Genomic DNA, 16,275 nt, shown 5'->3' with positions numbered 1-16,275 from the left:
GTAAAATTAAACACACACGATGCAATTAAATACACCACTACTAACACAATATCAAAAAAACCCCAATCTAGAACTCAATTTTTTAAAATGATATGAAATCAATTATCAATTAGCTAGTAACTACAAACACCCGAATTTACAAAACCGAAATGCTCAAATATGTTCTAGACTCAATTAGCTAGAACTCGATTTTTGAAAAATGCAGTAAGTAGTTCATATGTTCTAGACTTTTCGAATTTACAAAACCAAAATGCTCAAATATTTGGTTCTAGAAAAGTATGCTTAAAATGATTTTATTACGTGTTAGATTGAACATATTAAAGTTAGTTTCTATACTGCAAAATATCTAGATGCTTTGGCTAGAGTTTTCCTTTCAACATATTATAACCTCCTCCTTAAACTTGAGACCGGTACACAATTAGAACTTATCAAATTCAAGAAAATCACACTGTTTCATAAACCTTTTATTGCAAATAAAATTCTGAATATGCCTGGGTATGAGACAGCAATTTTGATCCTCACAGACTGTAAAATCTATCAAAACATATCCCACAGACCCTAATATACAAACAAAGCAAAACTTACAAGGCTTTGACTATTTCAACTATTTCAACTATTTCAATATTTCAATATTAGAAACTTGTAATACATTTAGTTTTTATATTCTAATTTTATACGTTGTTTTTTTATTTCAGGTGATTCCGACATCATTAAGTCAATTCCCGAGCATTGAGTAATTTTGTCTATGCAATTTGTTTCATTGCGTTGAACAGAGCAAACAAAGCAAAACTCAGCAAAACAATGTATCAAAACATATCCCACAGACCCTAATATACAAACAAAGCAAAACAGGGTTTGAAACCTCACTCTCATCTTTGCTACCTCACTTTCATCTTCAACCTCACATCAGAATTAGGGTTTCAAATAACAACAAAATAGTGAAAGATGATAGAAGATTTACCTCCAAACGAATTCAAAGTTGTTGTTTTTGAGAGGAGATGTTGAGAACGAACGGCGCCGGCTGTGAAGGAAGAAGAAAACGAACGGCTACGGCGAACAGAAGGCAAAAAGAACGATGAAGAACGAACGACGACGGCCCTGTGGAGGTTGGCGGCATCGGCGTCTTGTGAAGAACAGTGACGGCGTCTTTGTGAAGAAAAACAGTGCAACGACAAGAAGAAACAATGAAGAATAATGAAAGACAAAACGCGTTTGTTTTAATTTGTTTTAAAAAATTTAATTTTAAAATGAGCTACTAAAGCGCTTTTCAAAAGCGCTTTCATAGGTACCCTATACCAGCGCTTTTATAAAGCGCTTTCTTATTGTGCCATATACCAGCGCTTTTAGAAAGCGCTCTCGTACCCACCCTTTAACAGCGCTTTTTAGAAAGCGCTCTCGTACCCCCCCCCCTTTACCAGCGCTTTTTAGAAAGCGCTCTCGTACCCCCCCCTTTACCAGCGCTTTTTAGAAAGCGCTCTCGTACCCCCCCTTACCAGCGCTTTTTTCCCTTGTTTTTAAGTTTTGTTTTACGCAACCTATAGCAGCGCTTTTCCCAAAAGCGCTTTCGTAGATGCGCTGCTAAAAGACAAATTTGTTGTAGTGACATTTTTTAAAATTTAGTTTGGAATTGCATTTTCATACTAACCCGATGCGAATTGTGGCTATTTTAATATACTGTTACGTCTGTTTCAAATGCCACAATTGACCAAAAACAAAATTGTGGCATTAATTTGTTAGCGTTTCAAAGGATTAAAACTCTATATTGATTTAATCATAATTTATTAGGCCTTAGGACAGGACCGGAACATTTTTCATCAACCAAACCAATATAAAAAAAATCAATTAAATTCCTTATAGAAAATATCGACTAAGTTAGATCCATCAACTGATTCTAACTAATTTAATGTGCCAATATTTCTAACACTACAAGAAAATTGACTTTTCGTGACACTCATAATTCGTCACTAAAAGTCAAATATCTGTAGGTAGAAATATAAAAAACTTTTAGTGACACCTCCTTTTAGCGTCGACTTTAAGGGGGTGTGTTGTGATGCTAAACTGATTGTCACTATAACTTTTAGTGACAGACAATATAAAACGTTTGTCACTATATCTTATACTAGTTTAATAAGTAGCAAAAGTTATACCTACGACTTTGTGGGTGTCACTAAAGCTTATATAAATATAATTTTAATATTTTTAAATTTTATTTTTAAAATACAATAAATTCAAAATTTATTTTTTAATATTATTATTATTAAAATAAAATTATTCACTAAACATACTTTACAATACATTCTCAACTATGACAAAACTAAATAACTTAATCTAAACATTTATGCAAATTTTTATTAAATTCAAACATTAAGATTCATTTCATATAATGTAAATTAGAACTACTTACAAAAAAAAATTATATACTTAAAATTTTACAATCGAACTTTTCATGTTCTTATTTTTTAGATTCTTACAATTTGGACTTAGCAATTTCTATATAGTCTCACCAAGCAAGTCACCATAACCAACAATTCTTGAATCATGTCTCCAAAGCTCACTCAAAAATAATAATCCTTGTTGAAACATAATGGACACCTAAATGTTGAGGCACGAGACTCTTGGCACTGTTAAAAATCTGTGGCCAAGGCTCCCTCTTGAAGTCAACTACTCCCCTCAAAATCGCCAAAGCAACCTCTTGTTCAGTCTCTGAAATCAAAAACCAATCCAAAAATCTTAGCACACACAAATAACCAGTTAACTAGTAAGTATGATTATATATGATTATCAGCACTCATAATTTATTGCAATTTCCATCAACTCGTCGCTAAAACCACTTGAAAATTAATATCACCATCTAATTAAATTGTGCTTCCCTTCCATATAAGAACAAACCTTCGAGAAATCCTGAAATATTCTTGGTGGATTATACAAAAAAGCAATAGCAAGCCTTTCTAGATAATTTTTTACGGTCATCAGTGAGCGAAATAGTAAAATTTCAAATCTAATTTTATACTAGATTGGAACAGGGGTGGATGCGGCTTGGTTTTAGCACCTAAATTTAAATTGATTTTCATTCCTTAACTTGAGTAATAATTTGTTTGCAAAATGTGAATAATATCACGAGCAGTTTTAATAGCAATGTTTGTGCTAAATGAAAATCCTGTGAAGTCTATCAACCATGACATTTGTTCTTGACCATCAGAAAGATTAACTACAACATTTTCCAACAGATAGACTAAATGCTTGATATTATTTTCTGCTGATGTTGTGTTCTGACAGAAGGAAACAAATTGAACAGAGTAAGTTAACCTGTTATGTACAGAGAAGCCTTCATAATTAACTACATATATAGCCTTAATAACAATGAATGTACATCTTAGTTCAAACCTGCATCCCTGGTCTCATAATAAGTACTCTCATAATAAGTATTGTCCTCCCAAGTCTATCATGAAAGTTAGCTCAGGAAACTTTCCCCGTCTCGCCCTCATGTGCTACTGCAGCCTGAATTTAGAAAACCATTTAGTCTGATGATGACTTCATTAAGTCCTAGCAGGCTTCGTAGATATTAAACTCATGCAGAAACACGCCATCCTAAATGTATTCATTAAAACATACTCCATTATGCATCAAATTGAACTAAAGCACCAACCTGGATAATGATATTGGCACACTCATATTATCCATCAAATTGAACTAAAGCACCAACCTGGATAATGATCCTGGCACACTCATTGCAACGAAACATAGTCACATACAACCACTGCATTGATCAAAAAAAGAAAATAGGAAATTTCTTTTAGATGCTAACAGGTATAAGCAGTACATGCTATATGTGTGCTAATGGCATAGCCCAGGGTGAAAGTTGCAAAAGCAACGTGATAAATAAAGTATCATTGAAAAAACTATCCATTGTAAGAGGTTCTTAGGGAGAAAAACACATCTTTCGTGATCGATATATCTAAAAATATACATCAACTATCCGTACGTAAATTAGTCTACATTTAAAAAGAAAAGATTGAGGAAAACCTCTACAATGGCAACAAGAGAAGCAACAATCATTGTGAAAATATCACCGGCGTTAAAAGAAGGGGTTCCCCATTGCAACTAATTCAGGAGACTTATCCTGCACAAATGTGCAAAAACCTAATTAAAATGGTTACTATCTATTGTAAGAGGTGCAAAACTATTAAGGACTGACCAACGAGCTGCAGTGATCAACCCAGACCGGTCAGTGCAGCAACTGAATTGAGTCAATTGTGGTTTTTATTATATGCACCAGCCGCGGTAAAAATTTTAGCAAATAGCCATGAAATTCCAATTGTAACTATGATTGCAACGTGGTTGACGCCTTTTGATCCCATCTTTTGTGGAATGTACTGCAAGGAGATTCGATTACCGAAAGTTTCGTTAAATGATCAATTTAAAATGTTGAGCTATTTCAAAATGACAAAAGCAAATATCAAAGAATAACACAATATATCCACAATTACAAATGGAATACCCACCAATGATATTAGGAACATACAGGTAGACAGATGATTTATTGGATCTTGGTGCAGGTTTTTTGGCCATTGAAGCTTCTTCTTATACTCTAAAACTTTCCTATAAAGAATATGGAATTTCCAATCAAATGCTTACCTGCACAAATAATTTCCAATAAAAAATCCAAGCTACACAGTCCCATCACATTTCATGCATATGTAAGAAAACCCATAACAGAAACACTCATCAACAGAGCATGTTAATAACTGCTAAATTTATCAGCTATATTTGATAATTAAAAATACGATGCAAAAAGGTCATTGTAACATGGAATCTTTAAATTATCTAATGCTATGTCATCAATAGTACCGCTATGGCGCTCAATGGATATTTATCATTACCGCAACAAGAGTACAATCGGAAGAGCCACTAACAAGAAGATATGGTGCATGATCACTCCAAGCAACTCTGAATGCATTTAAGGAAATGTCAATCCTCATCGCCTCAGTTGAATTTTATTTGGCCACAAATCACGCAAACACATGATGGACAAAATCAGTCACCATCAGGGACATCCTATAAAGGAAAAACGAATTCCAATTATTGGTGCGGAAGAATTAAACTGAAGTAAAAATGAGAATAATAAATATACCATGTACTAGAATGAAAATGGTTAACCTACCTCCACACCAAGGCACGTCGCCATGACAGAAGCACATGTTCTATCAGTCAACTTGCTTCAATGTGAAATTTAAAAAAGAAAGCCTAAAAGCGAATAAAATCAATATATGAATATCCCTTTAATTGAATACACATACCAAAATTACCGAACAAAATTCCGAAATTCAATTCAAACTCGTTCAAAATTACAACTAACGGTCAAAAGGAGCACACTCTAGGAAGTTCATGATGAACAATGTTCAACAAGTTGAATTTGACGAAAATAATCGTAGGTAAAACCCTAGTTTTCTGTCTTTGATAAACGAATATCCCTGTAAGATAAAAGCAATCGAAGATTAAGAACATTTCAAAACAATTCATGAAACGAAATGATAACTATATAAAATCAGTGACGACGAATTGTAACAAAATTCAGTGACGAGAACAAGATTAGAAATGAAAGTACTATGTGTTGAAATGAGAGAAATCAGAGAAAAATTGAAAATAGGTAAGAATGATTGAATTACCGAAGAGAAAGAAGATGAAAATTGGTTGGTTTGTTGACGCTTTGGGAAGATCGCAGACGAATTTTCGATGTTAGGGTTTGAAAGTTGGGGGAAATAAAATGGTTTCGAAACGGTGAAAATGGATGTTCTGTGTTTTGATTAAAAGATTAGATAGATCAATATATGTGGATGAGGGGGATCTTAAACTTAGTTTGCAAAAATTTAAGTGTTAATTTTTTAATTAGTATGTAATTAGTAAAGTTAAGTTTTGAGAGTGAAAAAAAAGTTAAGTTTTGTGTTTTTTAGTGAAAATAATAATTTTATAACTTTTATTAAAATGTTATTTGTTCATAATATAAAAAGTGGTAGAAAAAATTTATGGAAAAAGTTATACAAGTGTAGGTAAATGTAACATCTAGTGACAAAAATCTAGACGTCACTAAATATGAGTGTCACAGTAGGTCCTTTTTCTTGTAGTGTAATCATGTGAAACCATGTAGAATTAGAAGGCATTAAATGGAAGCTGGAAAGGGACAACCCCTGATTACTTTTCCACACCATCATTTAAATTCATGTCCAACATTTTTAGTGAATAACCACACATCCCAGCAAAAAAAATCCAACACCCACATATTATTTCAAAAAAGATATTGGCGGTGTGATGTGAACGAAAAGCAAGACAAACATATAACACAAAGCAATCAAAGGTTTATGTTGCACAAGGGAAGTATTGTATATTTTGTGAAACAAAGGTGCATGGAATCCATCATGTTCTACAATAATACTGTGTTTGGGAAACTGCCACAATTCTCTACTTTTTTTTTTTAAATTGTGGCATTTGAAACCGGCGTAAGAGCACCCTGAAACCGCCATAACTTGCATCGGGTATTCGAAAACGCATATTCGAACTAACCTTTTTAAGAATTCAGATTTGCATTTCTGGTTTGGTCTATGGATAGGCGAACAAATTTTGTGTTTCAAGTTTCCGGATTTATTTGAAATCTCTTCTAATAAGTTCTGTACAGTGGCTGATTTGGTTTCTTGGGAGGATGATGAGGCTGTATGGCAAACAGCCAGTATTTTCTGTGCTGCATTTTTGGAGCTGTTACCCGCGGCCAGCAGCACCATCAAAGATTAGTGGCTGCAGCTGCTGGCCCTGCTGCAGTCGGTCAACCTAGAGAAGGAAGGAGTTGACGAATTCCGGTGGAGATTGAATCCGGACAGGTGTTTCTCGGTGGCTAGCGTTTCAATGTTGCTGGCTGATAGTAAAGAGATGTCGTGGATGCCCTCTATGGTGAAGTTATTAAAGATTTTTTGTAATTCGTTTGTCCCGTTCAAAACTCAGATTTTTATGTGGAGGGTGTGTATCAATAGACTACCTACAAAAGACTCTTTGAGTAAAAGAGGAGTTCTTGATATTTCTTCTAACCTTCTTTGCGACTTTTGCAAGATTCATTTGGAGACTTCTACTCATTTGTTTTTTCTATGTAATGTGGCGAAGGCTTTTTGGAGGTGGATCTATCTTTGGTTAGGGGAGGATCTCCCTTTCACGTTAGCGGAGTTTTTGGATTTCGGTATAATTCAAGAGAAGGTGAAAAATGTGAAAGCTAGGAAGAAAATTAACTCTATTTGGATTGCTACTGTTTGGAGTCTTTGGATCATGAGAAATGCCATGATTTTTGACAACGTTGCTTATAGTTTCGATAAGATGTGTTTCAATGTTATGTTTCTTTCTTGGAGTTGGTTAGCTTCTTATAATCCGCTTTTGTCGTGTAGTTTTTATGACTGCTATAAATTACCATTGGATTGTTTCAATTCTTTATAGGTTGTCCGGCTTGTAAGGGTTGCACCCCTAGTGCGAGTTCTTATAATCAACTTTTTGATGCTTTCGGATATATATATCTGAACTCAAGAGGGCATTTTCAATATTTCGTCAAGGGCCTAGTAGAAATTGCAAGGATGAAAATATTTAATTAATATTATGTGGTTATTTTGGTTTTAAAAAAATACTTTATCATAGACGAAAAAAATTATTAATTTCTTCAATAATGGTGAATAGTAAAGTTCTTGAAACTTTTGATTGTCAACAGAACACTTTCACATATTAGCACAAACTCGCCAAATATTATATACTATGGGCCTTTATAATATAGACTTAACAAGCTGACTGAGCGGGTGTAGGCTGTTGGTCCAGGGTTCGATCCTTGGCAGCAGCAATGTAGTATTTTCTTTGTAAACAAGTTGGTGGTACTTATAAACCATCAACTTTTTGTTAAAAAAAAAAAAAATATAGACTTAACACGTTCTTATAGAAAAATCCTATAAGATGGAAAAAGTTTTAAAACTAATTTAAATAGAAATTATATTAAAAAATTAATTTAAAATAGGAAAATTATATAACATAGAAAGTTATTTCAAAAAATTAATTTAAGATAGGAAATTATATAAGAGGGGGGAATTAATTTAAAAGGGAAAAATGAAATAAGATAGAAAAAATATAAAAACATTAAATTTCGTTAGAAAATTACGTAAGGTAGAAAAATTATTTTAAAATTTTAACGTTAAAGTAATAATATCTCTAAATTGTTTCCTTACTTGCACCTTCTTTTGCTGATATTTATATTCATTCTGCTCTCTTTAGTTTTAGCCAATTTCATATCATTTCAGTTGTCTCTAATCCAAGCCAGTACGAGGAAGCCAATTTCAAATCATTTCTGTTGTCTCTAGTCCAAGCCAGTACGAGGAAGAAAATCACAAAGGAAGGTGCTTGTATCTACATTGGTTATGGTATGCAACATTTTATTTTGCACCTATATTTTGTTCTGATCTGAGTAGTTTCAATTTCTTTGATTTTAAAAAGAATATATAATATATATTGACATCATTAATATGTATATTTTTATTACATGCATGCTTACTGATCATGTCGCAGGAGTTGTAGACTGAGAAGAACAAATATTACTCTGATCAGGGAGCTTATCATCTTCAACAACTCACACTAATAATTCATTATATCTCTAACTTTGTCTCTCGTTTCATTGAAATGGCTGCTTTTCTTCCACCTGGTGTTGTTTTCATTCCTAATGATGAGATTCTTATTGGCTATTACCTTGCCAACAAAAATAATGAAGACCTCCATATTTTCAATGGCGCTCACATGATTAAAGAGATGAACCTATATGAGTCTGATCCCTTCGAATTGTCTCCCGCGTCATCCTATTCAATCTACAATGGTAGGCACTGGCACTGGTATTGTTTTACTGCAAAAATTAACGAGGAAAGAAGATATTGCAAGACCGGATTTTGGAAGAAGAAAGGAAATGTTTGTAATATTACTAATGCAGATAACGTAGTTTTAGGAACTAAAACTCTCTTTGTTTTCTATCTTGGAAAATCCCCGAATGATTCAGAAAAAACTAATTGGACTATGTATGAATATGCTTTGGTAGACAATCCGCAGGTATGATATTTGGGAAAACTAACTCTTTTTTTACTTTTGTAACTTTTGTTAACTTCTAACAACTTTCAATTAAATATTTTGCAGGATGGTTTTGTTCTTTGTAGAATATTTGATTGCCCAATAGAGATGAACGTGGATAATGAATTTGGGCCTTTATCTGATGTTGATGAAACTGATTGTGATGAAAGTTATAATGAGCTTGAGAAATTCTCCGTATGAATGCATTCAAAGAGAGATATGTTGTAGTTGAATAAAAGCATGGCTTTCCAATTTGTTTTTGTGGATTTTAAGTAATAATAAATATCTAAATTATTACACAGTTCTAAACTATTCAGTTGTAATCTCTATTGTATATTTTATTCTTCTTTTGCATTTTTTTTTATATTTTTTTCTTGTTTATGTTTATATTTTGATAGTTGCAACTTATTTCTTTGACACTTTCTACACTTATTTTACTTTGGGATCTAAAATTTTACTTTGGAGTCTAAAATTTATGAATTGTCTATCAGCAATATCGAATACCATATAATAAATACCATATAATAAGGTTGTCAAAATTTTATATCATTCAAATGTAAATTTTATTCTCATTTTTATATCTTCAATAAATAAATCATTTCCTACATTTCTCACGAGTATCTGATTACAAGACGCATAGTTTGGCCACTTGATACACACCCACTTTTAAAGAGTTAAAGACTAAACCCGTCTCGCTCTTTTCAAAAAAATGATTAAACTGGTGAGCTGGATGAATTTCCAATCTTTCCGAAAGTGTTTGAATACAGGCGGTATAGCTTGGACATTTGACAATTATATCCGTATAAAATCAATTCAACTCCTCAAACTTCTTTTTTTGCCCTTACGCAACTCTAGAAAACCTTTTTAGAAACGAGTATGCTTTATCCATTTCAAAGTGAATAAACAAAGGCTTCAGCCTCCAAGAGTGAGCAACAAGCAAATGTTTAATCAAGAAGACCTCTTGGAGACATGACTGGTCCAGCATTCGACCAAACTTGTATAAATCTATGGTTCAATATTTCTAACCCTATCCTTTTTTTTTTGTAATATATTTTCATTATTTTACTTCAAGTGCAAATTACTCACTTAAAATTACTAATATGATCTTAATCGAGAAAGATATAAAATTAGTCACAAATTTTGAATACTGCATTTCACCCCTCCGCGTGCTTAAAGTCACTTGTTCAACAAGTGGCATCAGAGCCTAACTTTTGTTAAGGACTAATATCCTCCGGAGGAAAAATGTCTTTAAGATATTCACTAAAAAAACCTACATCCTTCATGGAGAAGGGAATTGTTTGAGGAAAGAGTAAATGAAATTTTTCATAGAAGGGACGGATCGTGATATGTGGAAATCTTTGAAAGAATTACCATTTGTCCCTTCATTACTCGAATCATGCCTATTTGTGACTCGAATTAGAGTCATAAAAATGCATGATTGATCCCTTGATTCAAATTTCAAACCCTTTGATTTGTATCAATAAACTAGAATCCGGATCTTTCACAATAATTCAACACATAAGCTTCAAAGATCACACATTTTCATTATAAAACATTATGGTATCAACTAAACACAATTATGGTCATCATATCATAAATTTATCATAGAAAACATGTTATCACAATCAACAATCACACGGTTTCATGTGTTATAAACAATCATGCCTAAATATAGCCAAAATTTGTAACACAAAAAACTCAACATTTTAACACCAAAATCTTTAGGACACGCATGATTAAGGTTTGTGTAATCAATACACATTATCCAAATGATCGGGGCCTTTTAAATAAGAACATAATTAGACAGCCATTTAACATACTTTACTTCTAAAATAAAGTTGGCGCCTAATAGACCTCCCACTATTTTCTCAGTAGCTTCAGATTTTTCAAGAGATTGTTTTCTTTGTCATTTGGATATGTACTTGGACCCGACGTCTAGGTTCAATTGGTGACAAGCCACTTGTGGATCAATATCGGGGATTTCGTGTGGGGAGATAGCGAAGATGTCGGCCTCTTTGTTGATGCGATAAAGCAGCAAGCAAAAGATTTAGAAGTATTTCGGGTTTTATAGAATAAATGGAAATTTGATATTGAAAGGATATAATATTCGATAATATTTTTCAAAACACTAGGTTTGTTTGCAAAACAGAAGCCAAGGCAGGAAAAGAAAGAAAAGCAATAGAAGGAAGCTGAAGCCATCTACGTGGCGCGTTGTATGACCAGCAGAGCAAAATGGTAATTTTCAAATCAATAAACTATCTTATATGTTAGATGATAGAGAGATGCTCTTTCATACTCTCTATTTTTGGAGTCAATGTGAACTTCTCTCGTTATCCAAAAACAATTAGTGCATCCGACCGCTAAGATCCATGGAAGACAAAATAATTAAATTTAAGCATAATTCAGAATCTTTCTGCTTAGTTTTCTATACATGTTACAACGAATTTTCACATTATGTATGATTCTCTCACTCAGAGTACGATCTATGCTTTTCTGCGAAAAACACATATCATTTTTGCCACGCCAAATCTCGTAAATTGTCTCAGCTAGGGCTATCTTTCAAACTATATTTCTTTCCTTACATCTACTACGCCAAAAAGGCCTTTAGACAGCGCACCTTAGACAGCGCTTTTATACAAAAGCGCTGCTATAAGTAAAATAAAAATTAAAACACGGAAATTGTATACAAAAATGAGTAAAAGCGCTGCTAAAAACCCGACCTTAGACAGCGCTTCTGAAAAGCGCTGCTAAAAGGGTTGCTTTAAAAAGCGCTTTTTAAAAAGCGCTGGTAAAAAACCACATTAGCCAGCACTTCTAAATAGCGCTGTCTAAAGTCAAATAAATTTTAAAAAAATATATCTTAAAAGCGCTGCCTAAACAGTGAAGTAAACAAAAGACCTTATAAACGAGGTCGTTGAAATTGTCATTTCTCTGCGAACAAAAAATAGGAAAACCAAACCCAAAAAAATATTTCAACAACTCTAAGAAGCTTCTTCCAAGATCTGATCAGATCTATTCAAACCCTCCTTCTCTCTCTCTCTCTCTCTCTCTCTCTCTCTCTCTCTCTCTCTCCACTTTCTCTCTCTAATTGTTTCTCTCTCTAACTCTATCTCTCTACAATTCACCGATCAACTTCTCCGTTTCTGAAATCGCTTTCACCATCGCCGCCGGTTAGGGTTTCATCAACTTCTCCTCGAAATGTGTGGGATCCAGACACACGGTTCGTACATGATGGGGATTAGGGTTCCGATGAGTAAGTACGTGATGGGGATTCATAAGGCCATTGTTGAAGTTATGGGTGCGTGTTTGAAGGAGATGAGGAAGACGAATAAGGTTGATGTTTGTTCATTGCTGTTCGTTCTTTCATTGCATCTGTATTATTCTATTTGAAGTATCTTTAATTATTGCATTTGATATAGGTTTCAAAAGGTTTTGTTAAATTCTGCAGAATTTCTTATTGGTTTGATTTTGATATTGCAGTAGGGTTTACGGCATGATGAAAGAAGGGAGCGGAAATCGGATTTTGAGAATTCCGAAGACGATAGGAGGACGAGAATTGGGAGTTTGAAAAAGTAAGCGATTAATGCTTCCAGTAAGTTTCGGCATTCTCTCAGGAAGAAAAGCCGGAGAAAGAATGCGAGCCGGAGTAATTCGCTTGCCATTGAGGATGTTCGAGATGTTAAGGAGCTGCAAGCTGTGGATGCTTTTCGACATTTTCTTATTTTGGAGAATTTGTTGCCGCCTAGACACGATGACTATCATACTTTATTGAGGTTACTGAGATTTTTTGATTCATTGTTGATTTAACTATGTGAATTGGATGAGATAGATTATCATATATAAATTGCCTCTTTTTCTCTACTAGTTTAGTTATAGAGATTGCAGTGATCTTTACTAATGCATGGTTAATGATTTCGTCATTGATTTAGTCATCTATGTAGTTTGGTTTGAATCACAACATTCATACTTCAAATTACACATACAAGATATGGCATTTTGTGCTTTGCATAGAGGGTATCTTAGCATGTTTAAACTGGAGATTTTACAGATGACATGTTTAACTTGGATTATAATTTAAAATTTGAATTACCTGACTTTATTGCAGATTTTTGAAAGCAAGAAAGTTTGACGTCGAGAAGGCAAAGCACATGTGGGCTAACATGATCCAATGGAGGAAAGAGTATGGTACTGATACAATTATGGAGGTGAGTAATCCAATCTAAAAATATATCCAACCTTTTTTTGTTGGGTTTTATTCTTTGGTTAATCGTGTTTAAATTGATCCTCCATATGTTTTAGTCTTCTTGAAATTGTTGTTCATACTTTCCCTCCTTTGATTTCCTCTAGGATTTTGAGTTCAGTGAGTTTGATGAAGTCCTACAATACTATCCACATGGTTATCATGGCGTTGATAAGGAAGGAAGACCTATTTATATTGAGAGGCTAGGTAAAGTTGATCCCAATAAGCTTATGCAAGTAACTACCATGGAAAGGTATTTAAAATACCATGTACAGGGTTTTGAGAAAACGTTTGCTGTTAAGTTTCCTGCTTGTTCTATTGCTGCAAAGAGACACAATGATTCAAGTACAACCATTTTGGATGTTCATGGTGTGGTATGTTTATTGTCTAAATGATCTTGACTTGAAAATTTTCTTGGCACCGATTTGACTTAAATTTAGTCAATAACTGGTTTGCATTATTCTTCCTTATGCTCTGTAGGGTTTCAAAAACTTCTCAAAGACCGCAAGGGATCTCATCATGCGGCTGCAGAAAATTGATGGTGACTACTATCCTGAAGTATGTTGTTTTCATCATGAGTTTTTTTTTATAGTTTTCAATTCTTTGTGGTTTCTGAATTTATTGTTCTATTAGCTCTTCTAACTTGTTGTAAATGATTCAATGCAGACATTATGCTGAATGTTCATAATCAATGTTGGACCTGGTTTCAAGCTTCTTTGGAACACAATGAAAACATTTCTTGATCCCAAAACTAGTTCAAAGATAAACGTATGTATTAATTATTGAGTTATTAGTTATGTTTGTTTATTTTTGAAGTACTTCCATCAAATAATAATATTTCACAGTTGATAGACTATATATATGGGATTAATTAAATAATTTAATGTTCAATTAGGTTCTAGGAAACAAGTTCCAGAATAAGTTATTTGAAATTATTGACGTCAGGTAACTATACATTGATGTTCTTAATCATGTTATTTCTCAGTCAACTTGTATTATCAATAAGACATTCTCACTATCTTTGTGATTTTCAATGAGCTGCCAGATTTTCTTGGTGGTAGTTGTACTTGCGCAGAACAAGGCGGTTGTATGAGGTCTGATAAAGGACCATGGCAAGATCCAAACATTATGAAGGTTTGATTATGTAAATATTAGGCTTTGTTTTTACCAAAATATATATGCTAGTTATCTTGTTTTTGCTTCTGCTATCGCATCTCAGCTAAGACAGTTTTATGAATGCAGATGGTTCTAAATGGGGAAATACAATGCTCTAGACAAATAGTAACTGTTACTAATGATGAGGGGCGAGTAATTGAATGTGATAAGGTGTCTTATCCAATGGTATAGTTTCTAATACCATCTTAGTTACTTCATAAATTAATAGCAGAAGAATTCAAAGTTTAGGCTTTGTTTTAGGCTTTGTTTTTACCAAAATATATATGCTAGTTGACTGGACCATAGAGAAACTATACATTTGACTGGGCGAGTAATTGATTAGATATTAATTTGGATTTTTCAATTATATATTTGACTGGATCATAGAGAAGAATTCAAAGTTTTCATTTACTTTCCGACACAATCTTTTAAGAATTTGTCATCAATTAACTTTTTTTGTTTGTTGGCTGTTGGTAGGTGGGAAAAGGATTGTGTAAAGATGATAAAGCACACAAATTAGCACTTAGACATTGGCTTGAAGCTGTAAGTTCATATCTCTAATTATTGACTTTAATTAAGAAGCTGGTTAAATTAAAACAAAATTAACATTCATTCACATTTATTTATCAAATTAATCTCATTAATTGAAAATTAAAATTTTCTTGTAATTTGCAGATTGATCCTCGACATCGATATGGACACAACTTGCACTTATACTATAATGTTTGGTTTCATAGCCAGAGCACTCAACCTTTTTTCTACTGGTAAAATTTTTAAACCATTCTAATTCAAATACTAAATCATGTATTAACATTTAACATAACTTTGATCATTGATTTTATAATTTGATTTTGTGACATAAAGGTTGGATGTTGGAGATGGAAAAGAAGTAAATCGCGACGAATGTCCAAGAATTGATTTACAGAAGCTGTTTATAAAATACCTTGGACCAGTAAGTGCTTTCACTTTCATCTAATACAAACACATAATATATAATTTGATTGGACTTTATATTATAATTTTTTCATATTGATCATGATGGAATTCAATCCAAGTACTATGTAATTTGGTCAATTATAGAGTGCAAGTGGTGCATCTTAGGACTTAATTATATTAAATTAAATTTGTGTTTAGTGTGTTCAATGCAATAAACCATACTTTATGAATATAATATTTGAGCAGCCACTAAAATATTCTCTCTATTATAAGTGGTTTAACTTATTTTTTTTTGGTTACTTATGCAGAAAGAAAGGGAGGTTTATGAAGTGATTATGGAGGAAGGAAAGTTTGTTTATAGAAAAAGCATGAACTTTGTACACACTTGTGAAGGATCTAAGTGGATATTTGGTCTACCTTCATAGGATATTTCCAGGTAGTTTTACTTAATTTGGCTTCAATCACAATAATATCAGGTCCTATATTGGATGACATATTTGATTTATCTACATAGATTATTTAGTGATATGTAGGCCGTTTGAAATACATTCGTGGCAAATGTAGAATGGTTTTATGGACACTAATGCAGAATGTTTTTCACCTTTATATTATTTTGTTTTTGGTTTTTTTTTTATTCTGTTTTGTGATTGTAATGGTTTGATGCAATTGCAGGACATTGAATGGTAAAAAGGTTACAGTTGCTGGCAAGAAGAAAAAGTAGATATTTAGCATCCTTTTGACTTGTGTAAAAAAATAACAATGTTTTGGATGATGCAATTGTTTTCATTGAATTGGATGTAATTTTGTTGTTTATTAGTATA

The 16,275-nt window shown here is 33.0% G+C and overlaps 1 protein-coding gene and 1 pseudogene across 1 annotated transcript; both read left to right on the top strand.

Annotated features, from left to right (window-relative positions):
- The first annotated feature begins 8,688 nt into the window (after nt 1-8,688).
- LOC131638861 (NAC domain-containing protein 40-like) lies at nt 8,689-9,324 on the top strand. The gene is made up of 2 exons (XM_058909406.1): nt 8,689-9,105; nt 9,190-9,324. Exons 1-2 carry the CDS (start codon nt 8,689-8,691, stop codon nt 9,322-9,324), a joined length of 552 nt encoding a protein of 183 aa, XP_058765389.1.
- Nucleotides 9,325-12,199: 2,875 nt separating this feature from the next.
- LOC131638872 (phosphatidylinositol/phosphatidylcholine transfer protein SFH6-like) lies at nt 12,200-16,275 on the top strand (annotated as a pseudogene).

Source organism: Vicia villosa, unplaced genomic scaffold, assembly GCF_029867415.1.
Source record: "Vicia villosa cultivar HV-30 ecotype Madison, WI unplaced genomic scaffold, Vvil1.0 ctg.002453F_1_1, whole genome shotgun sequence".
Taxonomy (NCBI): Eukaryota; Viridiplantae; Streptophyta; class Magnoliopsida; order Fabales; family Fabaceae; genus Vicia; species Vicia villosa.
The sequence above is the reverse complement of the archived record's forward strand: the minus strand, read 5'-3'. Positions and strand labels throughout refer to the sequence as shown.

Coding starts and splice junctions, on each gene's coding strand:
- LOC131638861 (XM_058909406.1), top strand. CDS start 8,689: ATGGCTGCTTTTCTTCCACCTGGTGTTGTTTTCATTCCTAATGATGAG. Junction 9,106..9,189: donor CTTTGGTAGACAATCCGCAG/GTATGATATTTG, acceptor AATATTTTGCAG/GATGGTTTTGTTCTTTGTAG.